Here is a 13586-nt window from a genome sequence, read left to right on the forward strand (position 1 = left end):
CAATAATTGATAGGTCCCAGGTCGACGGGTTCAAACAGAACTTTTGAAGATTTTGAAAGTAGAGAAAACTGTACATCTTATAATCGGCATGACTTTATCAGATGACAATACCAATACTAAAATAAGACATACGCATAGTTATGTATTGTAATTCAGTCACAGACCCGCGATATCACGGGTCTGTTCTAGTATTTAACTAATATTCTATAGTGCGTCTTTCCGTGTTGTAATGTTATACATATAAGTACTACTTTTTAGGTAAGGGCGAAGGTTGGCGCCTTTTAAAACATTCATACTTGCTATATTATCATGAGTTTCATAGATGTTTTTATATGACCGCAAAAATATTTTTTTTGTCGTACATTCATTGGACAAAAGTGAGTTTCAGTCAAAAAAAGTCCTATCATTCAACTAATATCGATTTTTTTCAAAAAATTATTACGAAGTAACTGTATTAGCGATTTCCATAATATAGATACCAAAAGATGTAGAAATGTCTGAAGTTTTATTGTTTATTTGGTTATAATATTATTCATGCTCATTTTAATTTTCTGACGAGATGAACACAAAAAAATATTTATTGAAAAGTTTGCTATTATTCTAACCAAATTAAAATCGTAAAAATTAGCATTTGTGTTTAACTCATCAGACGATGAAAACGAAATGTATATTGGTATCACGGCGTCGTCGTCTGCGTCGTCCGAAGATGAATGGTTGCCGGATAATAACTTAAGTTTTTAAGCTAACAGAAATCGATAAATATTTAACGCAAATTACCACTAAAAGAAGGTTTGGATTGATTTTGGGGGTTTTGGTCCCAATGGTTTGTGAATAAGGGGCAAACAAGGGGCACAAATAAGCATTTTTCTTTGTTTTCGCACAATAACTTCAGTATAAGTAAATAGAAATCTATGAAATTTAAACGAAAGTTTTATGACCACAAAGGAAAGGTTGGGATTGATTCTCGGAGTTTTGGTCCCAACAGTTTAGGAATTAGGGGCCAAAGGGTCCAAAATTAAACAAAATGTTTGATTTCATCAAAAATTGAATTATTGGTTTATCTAATATGCAGAATCTAATCGTGTATTAAGATTCGAAATTTTTGGTCCCGTTTTCAAATAAATCTACATTAAGGTCCAAAGGGTCCAAAATCAAGCTTAGTTTGATTTTAACAAAAAATGAATTCTTTGGGTTCTTTGATATCCTGAATCTAAACATGTTCCTATAGTTTCGACTACGGGCCCAGTTTTCAAGTTGGTTCAAAGGGGGGGGGGGGGTTCAAAATGAAACTTTGTTTGATTTCAACAAAAGTAATTGAATATATGGGGTTCTTTGATATGCTGAATTTAACCATGTATTAATGTTTTTGGTGTTTGTCAAATTGGTAAACATTGAGTTCTCAAGGGCTCAAAATTAAACTTTATCTAATTTCACCATAAACGAAATATTGGGGTTATTTGATATGCTGAATCTAACCATGTATTTATATTTGGGATATTGGACCATAATAATAAAATGTCCAATTTAATTTTTTAAATTTTTTAGTGTCAACTATTTAATCACAATCCAAATTCAGAGCTGTATCAAGCTTGAATGTTGTGTCCATACTTGCCCAACTATTAAATTTCCTGTTACAAAACTTTAAATTTTTCGAAAAACTAAGGATTTTCTTATCCCAAGCATAGATTACCTTAGCGGTATTTGACCCAACTTTTTGGAATTTTGGATCCTCAATGCTCTTCAACTTTGTACTTTTTTGGCTTATCAAATATTTTGATATGAGCGTCACTGATGAGTCTTATGTAGACGAAACACGCGTCTGGCGTACTAAATTATAATCCTGGTACCTTTGATAACTATTCAGGGTTCGATCTCTGCGGTCGTATAAAGCTGCGCCATGCGGAGCATGTGGTTTGTTTCCCGTTTGTAAATAGATTAGACCGTTGGTTTTACTGTTTGAAAACGTATACACTTGTCATTTTGGGACCCTTTATATTTTGCTATTTTAGGTCAGCTAATCAAAAGAAAGGCTCCGTGTTGAAGGTTGTACTTGGACCTATAATTGTTAGCTTAAATTCGCTGAGACTTGGATGCGGAGTTCTCTCAATGGCACTTCTACCACATATTCTTATTTTTTTTCAAACTTATTTCGAAATATTTTAATTGGAAAATAAAGAACTTTATTCATGTGCGAACTAAAGTTGGGTTTAGGGGTGGCATGAATATAGGAAAATAATACCTTTTTATAAAATAATGCTAAAGGTCTTCGAAACTTTAATATAGTGCAGCTTGTGCAATACCATAAATTGGAAAATTTCAAAAATAAACAAATAGGATATGAGACTTTACAATCCCTTAAAAAAATTACCAAGATTCAAGGTCGCTACACGTTATAATATTATCGGACAAGGAATAGCTAGCATGATTTGATTTCCTTTAAAATGTCCATTCGAATTTTCCGATACATATGATCCTATAAGCTAAACTGCCAGTTCATACATTCTCAGATCTAACTGAATCTTACCTCGAAATTCAGAAGTTTATAATTTTTTAGATGACACGACTATTTCAAGAGCTAAGAAAGTTTGACCTATTTTTATAATTTGGATTATCGTCACTGGTTTCTAAGATACAACAGGGGTTGATTCCTGATGAAGCCAGAGGCAGGGGATCACCCCCCCCCCCCCCTTTTGTGGAAAAAATGGTTGATTAAATAGGGAATCACTGAAGCATAACTGGAGCCCCTCTTAGGCAGTCAATGGACCCCCTTTAATGAAAATTTCTGGATCCGCCACTGGACGCGGTATTATAGATTATATTTTTTATTCGATTAAGATAGATTATTCTAATGCAACAACGTTTGTAACGTTCATTTTGATTGGATAACGTCACTTTCTTACATGGCATCAATTGACAATTGATGCCATGGGACCTACGCGCAAGCGCAGACGGCATATGACAGATTTTAAATACATGTTTTAACGTTGTTTTCTGTCAGTTTCTTTAGAATGGAGATAACAATATTGTATTTTAAGCTCCGACGGCATCAATTGGGGATTTGATGGTCGCAAATACCCGTTTACTGTCTCCGCTAACGCGTGGCCAGTAAACTTAATTTGCGACCATCAAATCCCCAATTGATGCCGTCGGAGCTTAAAATACAATACAGTTATCTCCCAATTTTCCATTGCGTTATTCATTTTGATCCCTTTCGATAGAGTCAATGCACACGGTTGTTGAGTTTAAAGGGTAACAAACTACTGAAAATCACACTTACCACACTTTTCTTAATGGTATTTTTAAATATTCTTATTTTCAAACCGAAATTTATGGGGTCTTTTGCATAATGTTCCTAATGTTCATCTCTTTTAAAAGTTATGATTAAATGCATTAATCGTATCCAAATCCTTACTGTGTCCCCACTTTTTGTTTCAACACTTGTTAAATTGTACTGCAATTTCGCGGGCATCATCTAGTGTATGCTTATATCAAAGAAAATACATCGGCTAGCGACGTTCTATCAATGTATTCTATAATCTTTATATTTGGAGAAATGGAACAAAACATCTGTTATTCAATTTTTAATAACTGGATTTAAGTATGGCCGTTGCAATTTGGTTATTCCTCATTACGGATCCTGGATCGTTCAGACCAATTTTTCTTTGATTCAATATGAATTCAAATTCAAAGTTTTATTTATTGTCGATACAAAGTAAACAAAAGCGAGCTTTTAAAATCGACATTATTTTTCAAAATTCAAAATTAAATTGGTGTAAACAATGATACCTCTACAAAATAAACACATTTGTCTAAATAATAAAAAAAAATGTAGGTGTTGGGTTTTTTTAAAAATAGGTGCAATGATTACTATTGAAACTATGTATATTGTTTTGGTGAATTATTTGTAAAAAGAAAGTCATCTACATTGTATTAGTCAATTCATTATGTCTTGAGCTCTTTTATTTGGGAATAAAACATCCTCTATTAAACGCTTTGTCGATTACCACTGTGCCTGAAGTGAAATATTTATAAATAGATATCAGAACGCGGACGTGATAGAAAGCCTAATTTAGAACATTGTCTAGTCTAGAAGAAAGCCGGGAAGGAAATAAGTTGAGTTACAGTGAATAAATACTTAAGATTTGCATCATATACGGCTTGCACATTCAATGCACAGAACTACTCACGACAAACAAATGCTGGCCCCTCGTCATCCTTTGGAGATATGTTAATAATGGGTCTTCCCATTAATAGAAACATGCATGTCCCTGTGTATAAAACACTTCCTTAATCTTCCTTATCTTTTTGTAATTCTTGAACAGGCAAATTCATCCAATGTCACTCCTCCTGACTTTGGAAGTGCTAAGGTGAATTGCATTGACTAGCACTTGTCGCCTTATTAACGCCATGTAAGTCCGCCAGTTCTTATCATTTATAGGAACCACATCCACTTTTCGTAACTTGGTCTAACCATAGTCCCCTAGCCAAGTACACGATAATATAGCAGTAGTAAGTATTGTGCCAGGACTTACCTATTATTCACGATCATTATTCGAAGGCTTTGTGAAACGGCTGTAAAACCTAGAGATTTATTAACGATGGTTGTCACTATATATGGATCTAATGACACGTAGACTTCCGAAGGCTTTGTAAAACGGTGGCCAGGTTTATGAACAAAAGATGACTATGTTTCCTGTACGAATTAAAAACGTTTAGAATGATGCCAAAATCGGAATGTTGTCAATTAAATTTATAAGCTTGATTTTTTCAATCGACTGATAAATTTGGTCGATTTGGCGTTCACACGGTCCGATTCCAGTCGAAAAGTCGAATGAAAATAGCGTACGTTTCGATTTCAAAAAGACGTTTCGACTTGACGTTCGACTTCAGATTTTAGTGTTCACACGATACGATTTTAGTCGAAAGCAGGTGTACAGGTAAAAATCGCATGAAAATCGAATGGAAAATCGTATCGTGTGAATGCACCTTAAGATGTTGATTTCACTGAATGCATATATTTTTTACATATTTAACATTGACACATCCATTTGTATTGAGGCTGCTTTTGACCAGCCCATTTGTAATTGTTTATTAATTTTAGAAATATTTGAGCAGTCACTCATTATTTAGTGGATAATTTTATTTATTTTTGTGCAATCATGTAACTGCAATTTATTTTAACTTAAAATGAGAATTCTTGATTGATTTGACATTTGGTTTTAACAGGAGTATATTTAACCTTTAGAGCCAATACAGACCACATGTTGAATTGAATAGACATTTTTTTTTTGTCTATCTGATGAGTTAAGCCTTTTTCAACTGTTTTTAGCTCACCTGGCCCGAAGGGCCAAGTGAGCTTTTCTCATCACTTGGCGTCCGTCGTCTGTCGTCGTCGGTCGTCGTCGTCCTGCGTTAACTTTTACAAAAATCTTCTCCTCTGAAACTACTGGGCCAAATTTAACCAAACTTGGCCACAATCATCATTGAGGTATCTAGTTTGAAAATTGTGTCCGGTGACCTTGCCAACCAACCAAGATGGCCGCCATGGCTAAAAATAGAACATAGGGGTAAAATGCAGTTTTTGGCTTATAACTCAAAAACCAAAGCATTTAGAGCAAATCTGACAGGGGGTAAAATTGTTTATCAGGTTAAGATCTATCTGCCTTGAAATTTTCAGATGAATCTGACATTCCGTTGTTAGGTTGCTGCCCCTGAATCAGTAATTTTAAGGAAATTTTGCTGTTTTTGGTTATTATCTTGAATATTATTATAGATAGAGAAAAACTGTAAACAGCAATAATGTTCAGTAAAGTAAGATCTACAAATAAGTCAACATGACCAAAATGGTCAGTTGACCACTGTAGCCCTTTATAGCCAATTTTTAACCATTTTACGTAAATCTTAGTTATCTTTTAGAAAAATCTTCTCCTCTGAAACTACTGGGCCAAATTAATTGAAACTTGGCCACAATCATCTTTGGGGTATCTAGTATAAAAATTGTGTCCGGTAACTTGGCCAACCAACCAAGATGGCGGCCATGGCTAAAAATAGAACATGGGAGTAAAATGCAGTTTTTGGCTTATAACCCAAAAAACAAAGCATTAAGAGCAAATCTGACAGAGTTGAAATTGTTGATCAGGTCAAGATCTATCTGCCCAGGAATTTTCAGATGAATTGGATTATTGGTTGTTAGGTTGCTGCCCCTAAATTGGTAATTTTGAGGAAATTTTGCTGTTTTTTTGTTATTATCTTGAATATTATTATAGATAGAGATAAACTGTAAACAGCAATAATGTACAGTAAAGTAAGAACTAAAAATGAGTCAACATGACCAAAATAGTCAATTGACCCCCTGAGGAGTTATTGCCCTTCATAGTCATTTTTTAACAATTTTCACAAAATTTGTAGATTTTCACTAACATTTTCCACAGAAACTACTGTTATAGATATAGATCATTGTAAGCAGCAAAAATGTTTATTAAAGTAAGATCTTCAAACACATCACCATCACCAAAACACAATTTTGTCATGAATTCATTTGTGAACAATGTTTAATATTAACATAGACCAAGGTGAGCGACACAGGCTCTTTAGAGCCTCTAGTTTATAGGTCGTTCTTATGTTGTACTGTTATACCACTGTCCCAGGTTAGGGGGAGGGTTGGGATCCCGCTAACATGTTTAACCCCGCCATATTATTTATGTATGTGCCTGTCCCAAGTCAGGAGCCTGTAATTTAGTGGTTGTTGTTTGTTTATGTGTTACATATTTGTTTTTTTGTTCATTTTTTTACATAAATAAGGCCGTTAGTTTTCTTGTTTGAATTGTTTTACATTGTCTTATCAGGGCCTTTTATAGCTGACTATGTGGTATGGGCTTTGCTCATTGTTGAAGGCCATAAGGTGACCTATAGTTGTATTGTTTGTGTCATTTTAATCTTTTGTGGATAGTGGTCTCATTGGCAATCATACCACATCTTCTTTTTTAGCTCACCGGGCCCAAAGGGCCAAGAAAGCTTTTCTCATCACTTGCCGTCTGTCATCCGTCGTCGTCCGTTGTCCGTCGTCCGGCGTTAACTTTTACAAAAATCTTCTTCTCTGAAACTACTTTGCCAAATTAAACCAAACTTGGCCACAATCATCATTGATGTATCTAGTTTAAAGTTTGTGTTTTTTTACCCGGTCAACCATCCAAGATGGCCGCCATGGCTAAAATTATAACATAGGGGTAAAATGCAGTTTTTGGCTTATAACTCAAAAACCAAAGCATTTAGAGCAAATCTGAAATGTGGTAAAATTGTTTATCAGGTCAAGATCTATCTGCCCTGAAATTTTCAGATGAATCAGACAACCCATTGTTGGGTTGCTGCCCCTAAATTGGTAATTTTAAGGAAATTTTACTGTTTTGGGTTATTATCTTGAATATTATTATAGATGGAGATAAACTGTAAAGAGCAATAATGTTCAGCAAAGTAAGATTTACAAATAAGTCAACATGACCAAAATGGTCAGTTGACCCCTTTAGGAGTTATTGCCCCTTATAGTCAATTTTTAACCATTTTTCGTAAATATCCATCATCTTTTACAAAAATCTTCTTCTCTGAAACTACTTGGCCAAATTAAACCAAACTTGGCCACAATCATCATTGATGTATCTAGTTTAAATTTTGTGTTTTTTTACCCGGTCAACCATCCAAAATGGATGCCATGGCTAAAAATAGAACATAGGGGTAAAATGCAGTTTTTGGCTTATAACTCAGTTGACCCCTTTAGGAGTTATTGCCCTTTATAGTCAATTTTTAACCATTTTTCGTCCTTTGTTTAATTCACATATACCTAGGTGACCGAAACAGGCTCTTTAGAGCCTCTAGTTATATTGTGTGTTTAATTCTAAAGATAGTTTTTATGCCCCTCCTACGATAGTAGAGGGGCATTCTGTTTTCTGGTCTGTGGCTCCGTTTGTTCGTCCGTCTGTGCGTCTGTCAGTCCCACTTCAGGTTAAAGTTTTTGGTCAAGGTAGTTTTTGATGAAGCTGAAGTCAGATCAACTTAAAACTTAGTACACATGTTCCATATGATATGATCTTTCTTATTTTATAACAAAATTAGACTTTTGACACCGTTTTTATGGTCCACTGAACATAGAAATTAAAAGTGTGAGTTTCAGGTTAAAGTTTTTGGTCAAGGTAGTTTTTGATGAAGCTGAAGTCCAATCAACTTGAAACTTAGTACACATGATCCTTATGATATGATCTTTCTTATTATAAAACAAAATTAGACTTTTAACACCATTTTCATGGTCCACTGAACATAGAAATTTAAAGTGTGAGTTTCAGGTTAAAGTTTTTTGGTCAAGGTAGTTTTTGATGAAGCTGAAGTCCAATCAACTTGAAACTTAGTACATATGATCATTATGATATGATCTTTCTTATTTTAAAACTAAATTAGACTTTTAACAACATTGTCATGGTCCACTGAACATAGAAATTAAAAGTGTGAGTTTCAGGTTAAAGTTTTTGGTCAAGGTAGTTTTTGATGAAGCTGAAGTCCAATCAACTTGAAACTTAGTACACATGTTTCTTATGATATGATCTTTCATATTTTTAAACAAAATGAGACTTTTGACACCATTTTCATTGTCCACTGTAAACATAGAAATTAAAAGTGTGAGTTTCAGGTAAAAGTTTTAGGTCAAGGTAGTTTTTGATGAAGTTAAAGTCCAATCAACTTGAAACTTAGTACACATGTTCCTTATTAGTTGATCTTTTTACTTTTAAGGCCAAATTAGATTTTTTACCCAATTTCACGGTCCATTGAACATAAAAAATAATAATGCAAGTTGGGCATCTGTGTACTTTGGACACATTCTTGTTGTGATTAAGTTATAAATTGTGGTCATTTTTACGGCCCTGCAACGAAGTTGTTGGTGCCATATAGTTTTACCCTTGTCCATCATTCCGTCATTCTGAAATTCCGTCATTCCAAAATTCTGTCAATCCAAAATTCTGTCATTCCGCAACAAACCATTATACAGAGTTTTTTCTGAATGCCTTCAGATATTGGGCTGAATTTTGGTATGTGAGTTAACCATGATGAGTTACAGATCAAGTTTAAGTCTAATTCCGATCCACTACTTTTTGCAGAAATTACGGACTTTGGACTTTGAGAAATTGTTAAAAATCATAGTCATACAGACTTTTTTTCGAAATGCTTTCAGATATTGTACTGATTTTTGGTATGTGAGTTAACCATGATGAGTTACAGATCAAGTTTAAGTTTTGTTCTGCTCCACTTTTTTTGGCCGAGATTACAGGCTTTGGGCTTTCTCTATTCCCCTCCAGATTTTGAGCTGATTTTTGATATGTGAGACTACCAGCATGTTTTTTTCCACATGTGTTGAAATTGAAATTGCAGATTTTTCAATTTTTTGGGACGGGACCATTTTTGTCGCTTTGACACATCTAGTTTTTGTTATCAAAAGCACATTAAGAGCTACAAAGATATCGATTTTTCAAGTGTTTTTATTTTCAGATATAGAGGAACTAATCTTCATGTTAACAGATTCACCTGTGAGTATATGTCAATTAACATACATTTGGTTAATTAAAGAGGGAAAATAAGGGTGAATGATACCATAGTGACACTCAAACTCATAACCTGAAAATAAACTTGACAACTTCATGGTTAAAAAAGAAAAAGACAAAACATATCCTGCTCCACATGTATTCATGTCCTATTTACTACAACAAGAGATTTACTACCACTACTCGGGAAATCCAGACTGCAGTGTAACTGCTCTTGCTCAGAGAATTGTCCAAGCCACTATCAGTGAAGGTGACCAGAGGCTGATCTACTTTGTGATGGCTTTGATTGAATGCATATTCTTTTGTTGGAAAAAAAATCTTAAATATAGTGCCATGCACTCAACTAGACTCAAGATCTTTAGTTTTCTATCTTCTGTTTTGCATACTGTTTTGGTCGTTTTTTTTGGGTTTTTTTGCCCTGAAATTGTCAGTTTGTTTTGACTGATGAGTTTGACTATCCTGCAGTGTATTTTGCCTGTCTTGTACCAGTTGATACATAATGAGACCTGGGGTTAAAATCATAAAACTTTGCTCAGTGCTTGGAGCACAACAATGATGCTGGAAACATGAAATCCAACATTTTCATTGGTTGATTTTCAAGTAGGAGTACAAAAAACCAACTCAATGTTTTATGACTGCAAGGCCTGGATTACATACTTTTAATGTTTAGTTTACATTTGTTTATAAAATTGGAAAATGTTTTAAGATAGAATATTGTTTCTATATAGGAAGGAAGACATTCTTATTGGATAAACAAATTAAGTGCTTAGGAATTAGCCAAATGACAGTAACATGCATTGTTATGTGTGCGTATTATATTTCAATTATCTAATGACAATAACTTAATTTATCCCTCTTTTAACCTTAGAAATTTAAGAGGTCTCCAGTTTCGTAATGCTGTGATACACCCAATATGGACCAAAATGTGAATTTAAATTATAATGGCAGTTCTTTTTTTTAAGTTCACAACACTCTGTAACTATGACTTATCGCTACGTCCCATTTCATGTGTGATAATTTGAAGATTGACTTTTGGCAAAAGATAAAACTGATTACTGAATATATGTTGTTAGGGTGTTATGTGTCGTCCATCCAGAGTTCGGCAGATGTTTGCCTCTAGATCATGTAGAAAATCCATAATGATTGGTACAGCACTGAATAAAGCTGAAATGAAAAAGGTAAGTTTAGTTGATGTATACAGCGGGTTTCATAGCAACATTATACCTTATTTAGACATTCAAATGTTGGACAAATTCAGGGTGGAGAAATATCGTAATAAACGAGATACAATGGTGGAATCTGTTTCTCTTATGATTTTTATCCTTCCTTTTCAAAGATTTGAGGAAAGTTATGTACTTTTGATGTGACGTCATCAGGCATTGTTTGCCTTTTTTCATGACATTACAATAAGAAAATTCAGAAAAAAACAAGAAAATTTAACGTCACAATTAAATTTCAACAAATCATTTGCTGAGAACAGATTTTTCAGTAGTGAGGAGAAATATTTTTCTCAGACAGGTCAGAAAATGTGAAAATAGCATAAAAATTAGAGAAAAAGCAGAAATTGCAGAAAAGAGGTAACATCAAGTTGTAAACATTATGTTGAAATAAAATTATTTGCCAGTTCATTTCCTCAGACTTTTTCAGAATGAAAAAACAATTTGCCTTGTCAAAACTACATTGGAATATTCATAGGAAACATTAAAGATTTTACCAGAATGTCACATGTATTGGCACTATAAAAACAAATATTTAACAATTGTGTGTGAGTGTCATGTAACTGGTTATTTTCTTTTTACCTTACAGTTAGTTGAGCACATGGGCCAAATTGACCAGCCGTGGGTAGGTTAAACAAATATTTATACACTTTAAAATATAAAGGCACTGAGCAAAGATGCCAAAACTAAAATGAAACCAATCAGTCAGAACTTTATATAAAAAGAACTGATTGATTGATTGTTGACCCAGTGGCAATAATTCATTCATGTTTAGGTCAAGAACTAATTAACAATAAATACAATATATTGATGGTGATGCTGATTGCAACTAATCTTTCCCATAACCATTCTAGAAATATCTAGTTTTAAGATATGTGTCTTGAACCTGCCAGCAAAATGACAAAGGCACCGTTTCTAGAAATAGAACATAGGGGATAATACAAGTATTATAAATAGTCTTAAAACAGCGAAGTTGACCAGCTACCCAAACTCTAAAAAATAAGTCACATGTCTATGGAGTAGATATAGCAAATATTAATCAAATCTGTGACATTTAGTGGCCATACCTATCCTTCATTCTTTGGGTTTTACATAGAAGTAATGTTAAGTCAGGAGGAGCAAAATAATCAAATGATTACCAGTTTAACAATACACCACTTTCGAGTTTGTCCGTCACTGGCACGCCTTTATGACGTCATTTACCAGATAGTGGGGATCACCTGTAATCCTGCACTATTTACATTTATCAAGTGTCTTAGTGATGGCCATTGTGAAGGATAAACTAGAAATAATATTTGTTCTGTAGGTACTTAATCACAATTCCCAAATGAGAGAGTGCTGATTGTCAATTATGAAAAATCAATTTGATGAATAAATTATGCAATATAAAATCATACGACTGGCTCAACATGGGAATGTGACGACGCCCCTAAATTCAAGAATGATGTTCACTTAAACAAATGTTTTTGACAGAAATGCATCCAACTCAATAGTTGTCTATTGACATTGAGTCTCATTGAAAGATAATATTATCAGATAACAAGAGGACATTAAAATCATAAGTCAAAAAATTACACAAATTACCATTGCCACAAGAAAAATAAACAGTAATCCTTCAAAACACTACACAGTAAACCTAACATTGAACTTCTAAAACTATGTGAAACTTGGAATGATCACTGTTGCACCTGAAGGGTAAACGGTTCTCTAGTTATTCCCATTAGTTGTTAATGACAAGTAAAGAAAAGAGCATCACATTGAAGATAATTATAAGTACACATGTTTTCTTAATTCTAAAACATCAACTATTATTATTTTATATACTATCCATCTTTTAGTGAAAGCGATTTAAATGAAAAAAGACATTTAGACAAATACTAAATACTGAAATGTATATGAAACTAAACTATCAATTCAAAATATTAACTTGCTAATTTATATTTTTTTTAGAATTGTCCACATGGAAGACCAACAATGAGACATTTAATTAACCTGAATATGGTTCCAAGATGATTTCATTGTATCATTAGGCACCACCAGAGATGTGTTCAGTTTTTAAGAGATATAAAGTTTTAATAAAAAAAAACATGTCATTATTCTTGTGCATTCTATTGTTCATAACAGACTAGAACAACTTTCCAAAATTATAGTACCTTATTTTAAGTTTGACCTTGAAGCATTTTTAAATCAAATATCCTGGGATAATCAATTTAGATAACTGTTGGTTTTGCGTACAATGTATTGGTATACAGTAATATAAACTTCTGACGCTGCATCTCATGTTTATATGTCTGTTTTACACTATGTGTATAATGGTTATCTACTGATTGATATTTAAGTATGAGAAGAAATGGTTTATTTATTGTTGAGTCTGGCTTTGAATTAGCTTACCATATCTGTGAGAACTCTAAAATAAGTAACATGTGAATATGTTTAAACTAAACAATACTAAATACCATGTGTCGTTTTGTCATTTTCAAGGTTGATTGTGTGCTTCGTGCCATTTTCTGTATATTGGACCCTGGATGATATTTTTATATTAATTTTGGTTCCCAGATACTAAACTTATCATATGAATGAAGGATATTGTTTGGTAGCATCTTATTTTGAACCCAACTAGAATATATCGTTGTGGATAGTTACATATTTTTACTGTTGAAAAATAAGCAATATCAAAAACAGGAGGGGTGGGATGACCAACAGGGACTCTCTCTATATTTCATTTGATTTATTATATTGTCCCTTGGAAACGGTCGAGATCCCCACCCTAAACCCTATATATTCATAT

General features: G+C 33.5%; 1 protein-coding gene across 1 annotated transcript in view; it reads left to right on the forward strand.

Moving 5' to 3' along the window:
- The window catches only part of LOC134725724 (mismatch repair endonuclease PMS2-like), a 46401-nt gene extending 33385 nt beyond the window's left edge, over window positions 1-13016 (forward strand). The window contains exons 23-26 of the mRNA XM_063589761.1: window positions 9529-9566; window positions 10655-10759; window positions 11388-11423; window positions 12749-13016. Of these exons, the coding sequence (XP_063445831.1) occupies window positions 9529-9566; window positions 10655-10759; window positions 11388-11423; window positions 12749-12811 (242 nt within the window). The 3' untranslated portion in view covers window positions 12812-13016. The remainder of the gene's footprint in view (window positions 1-9528; window positions 9567-10654; window positions 10760-11387; window positions 11424-12748) is intronic.
- The last annotated feature ends 570 nt before the right edge of the window (window positions 13017-13586 follow it).

The sequence above is a fragment of the Mytilus trossulus genome, chromosome 7, assembly GCF_036588685.1.
Source record: "Mytilus trossulus isolate FHL-02 chromosome 7, PNRI_Mtr1.1.1.hap1, whole genome shotgun sequence".
In the NCBI taxonomy this organism is placed as follows: Eukaryota; Metazoa; Mollusca; class Bivalvia; order Mytilida; family Mytilidae; genus Mytilus; species Mytilus trossulus.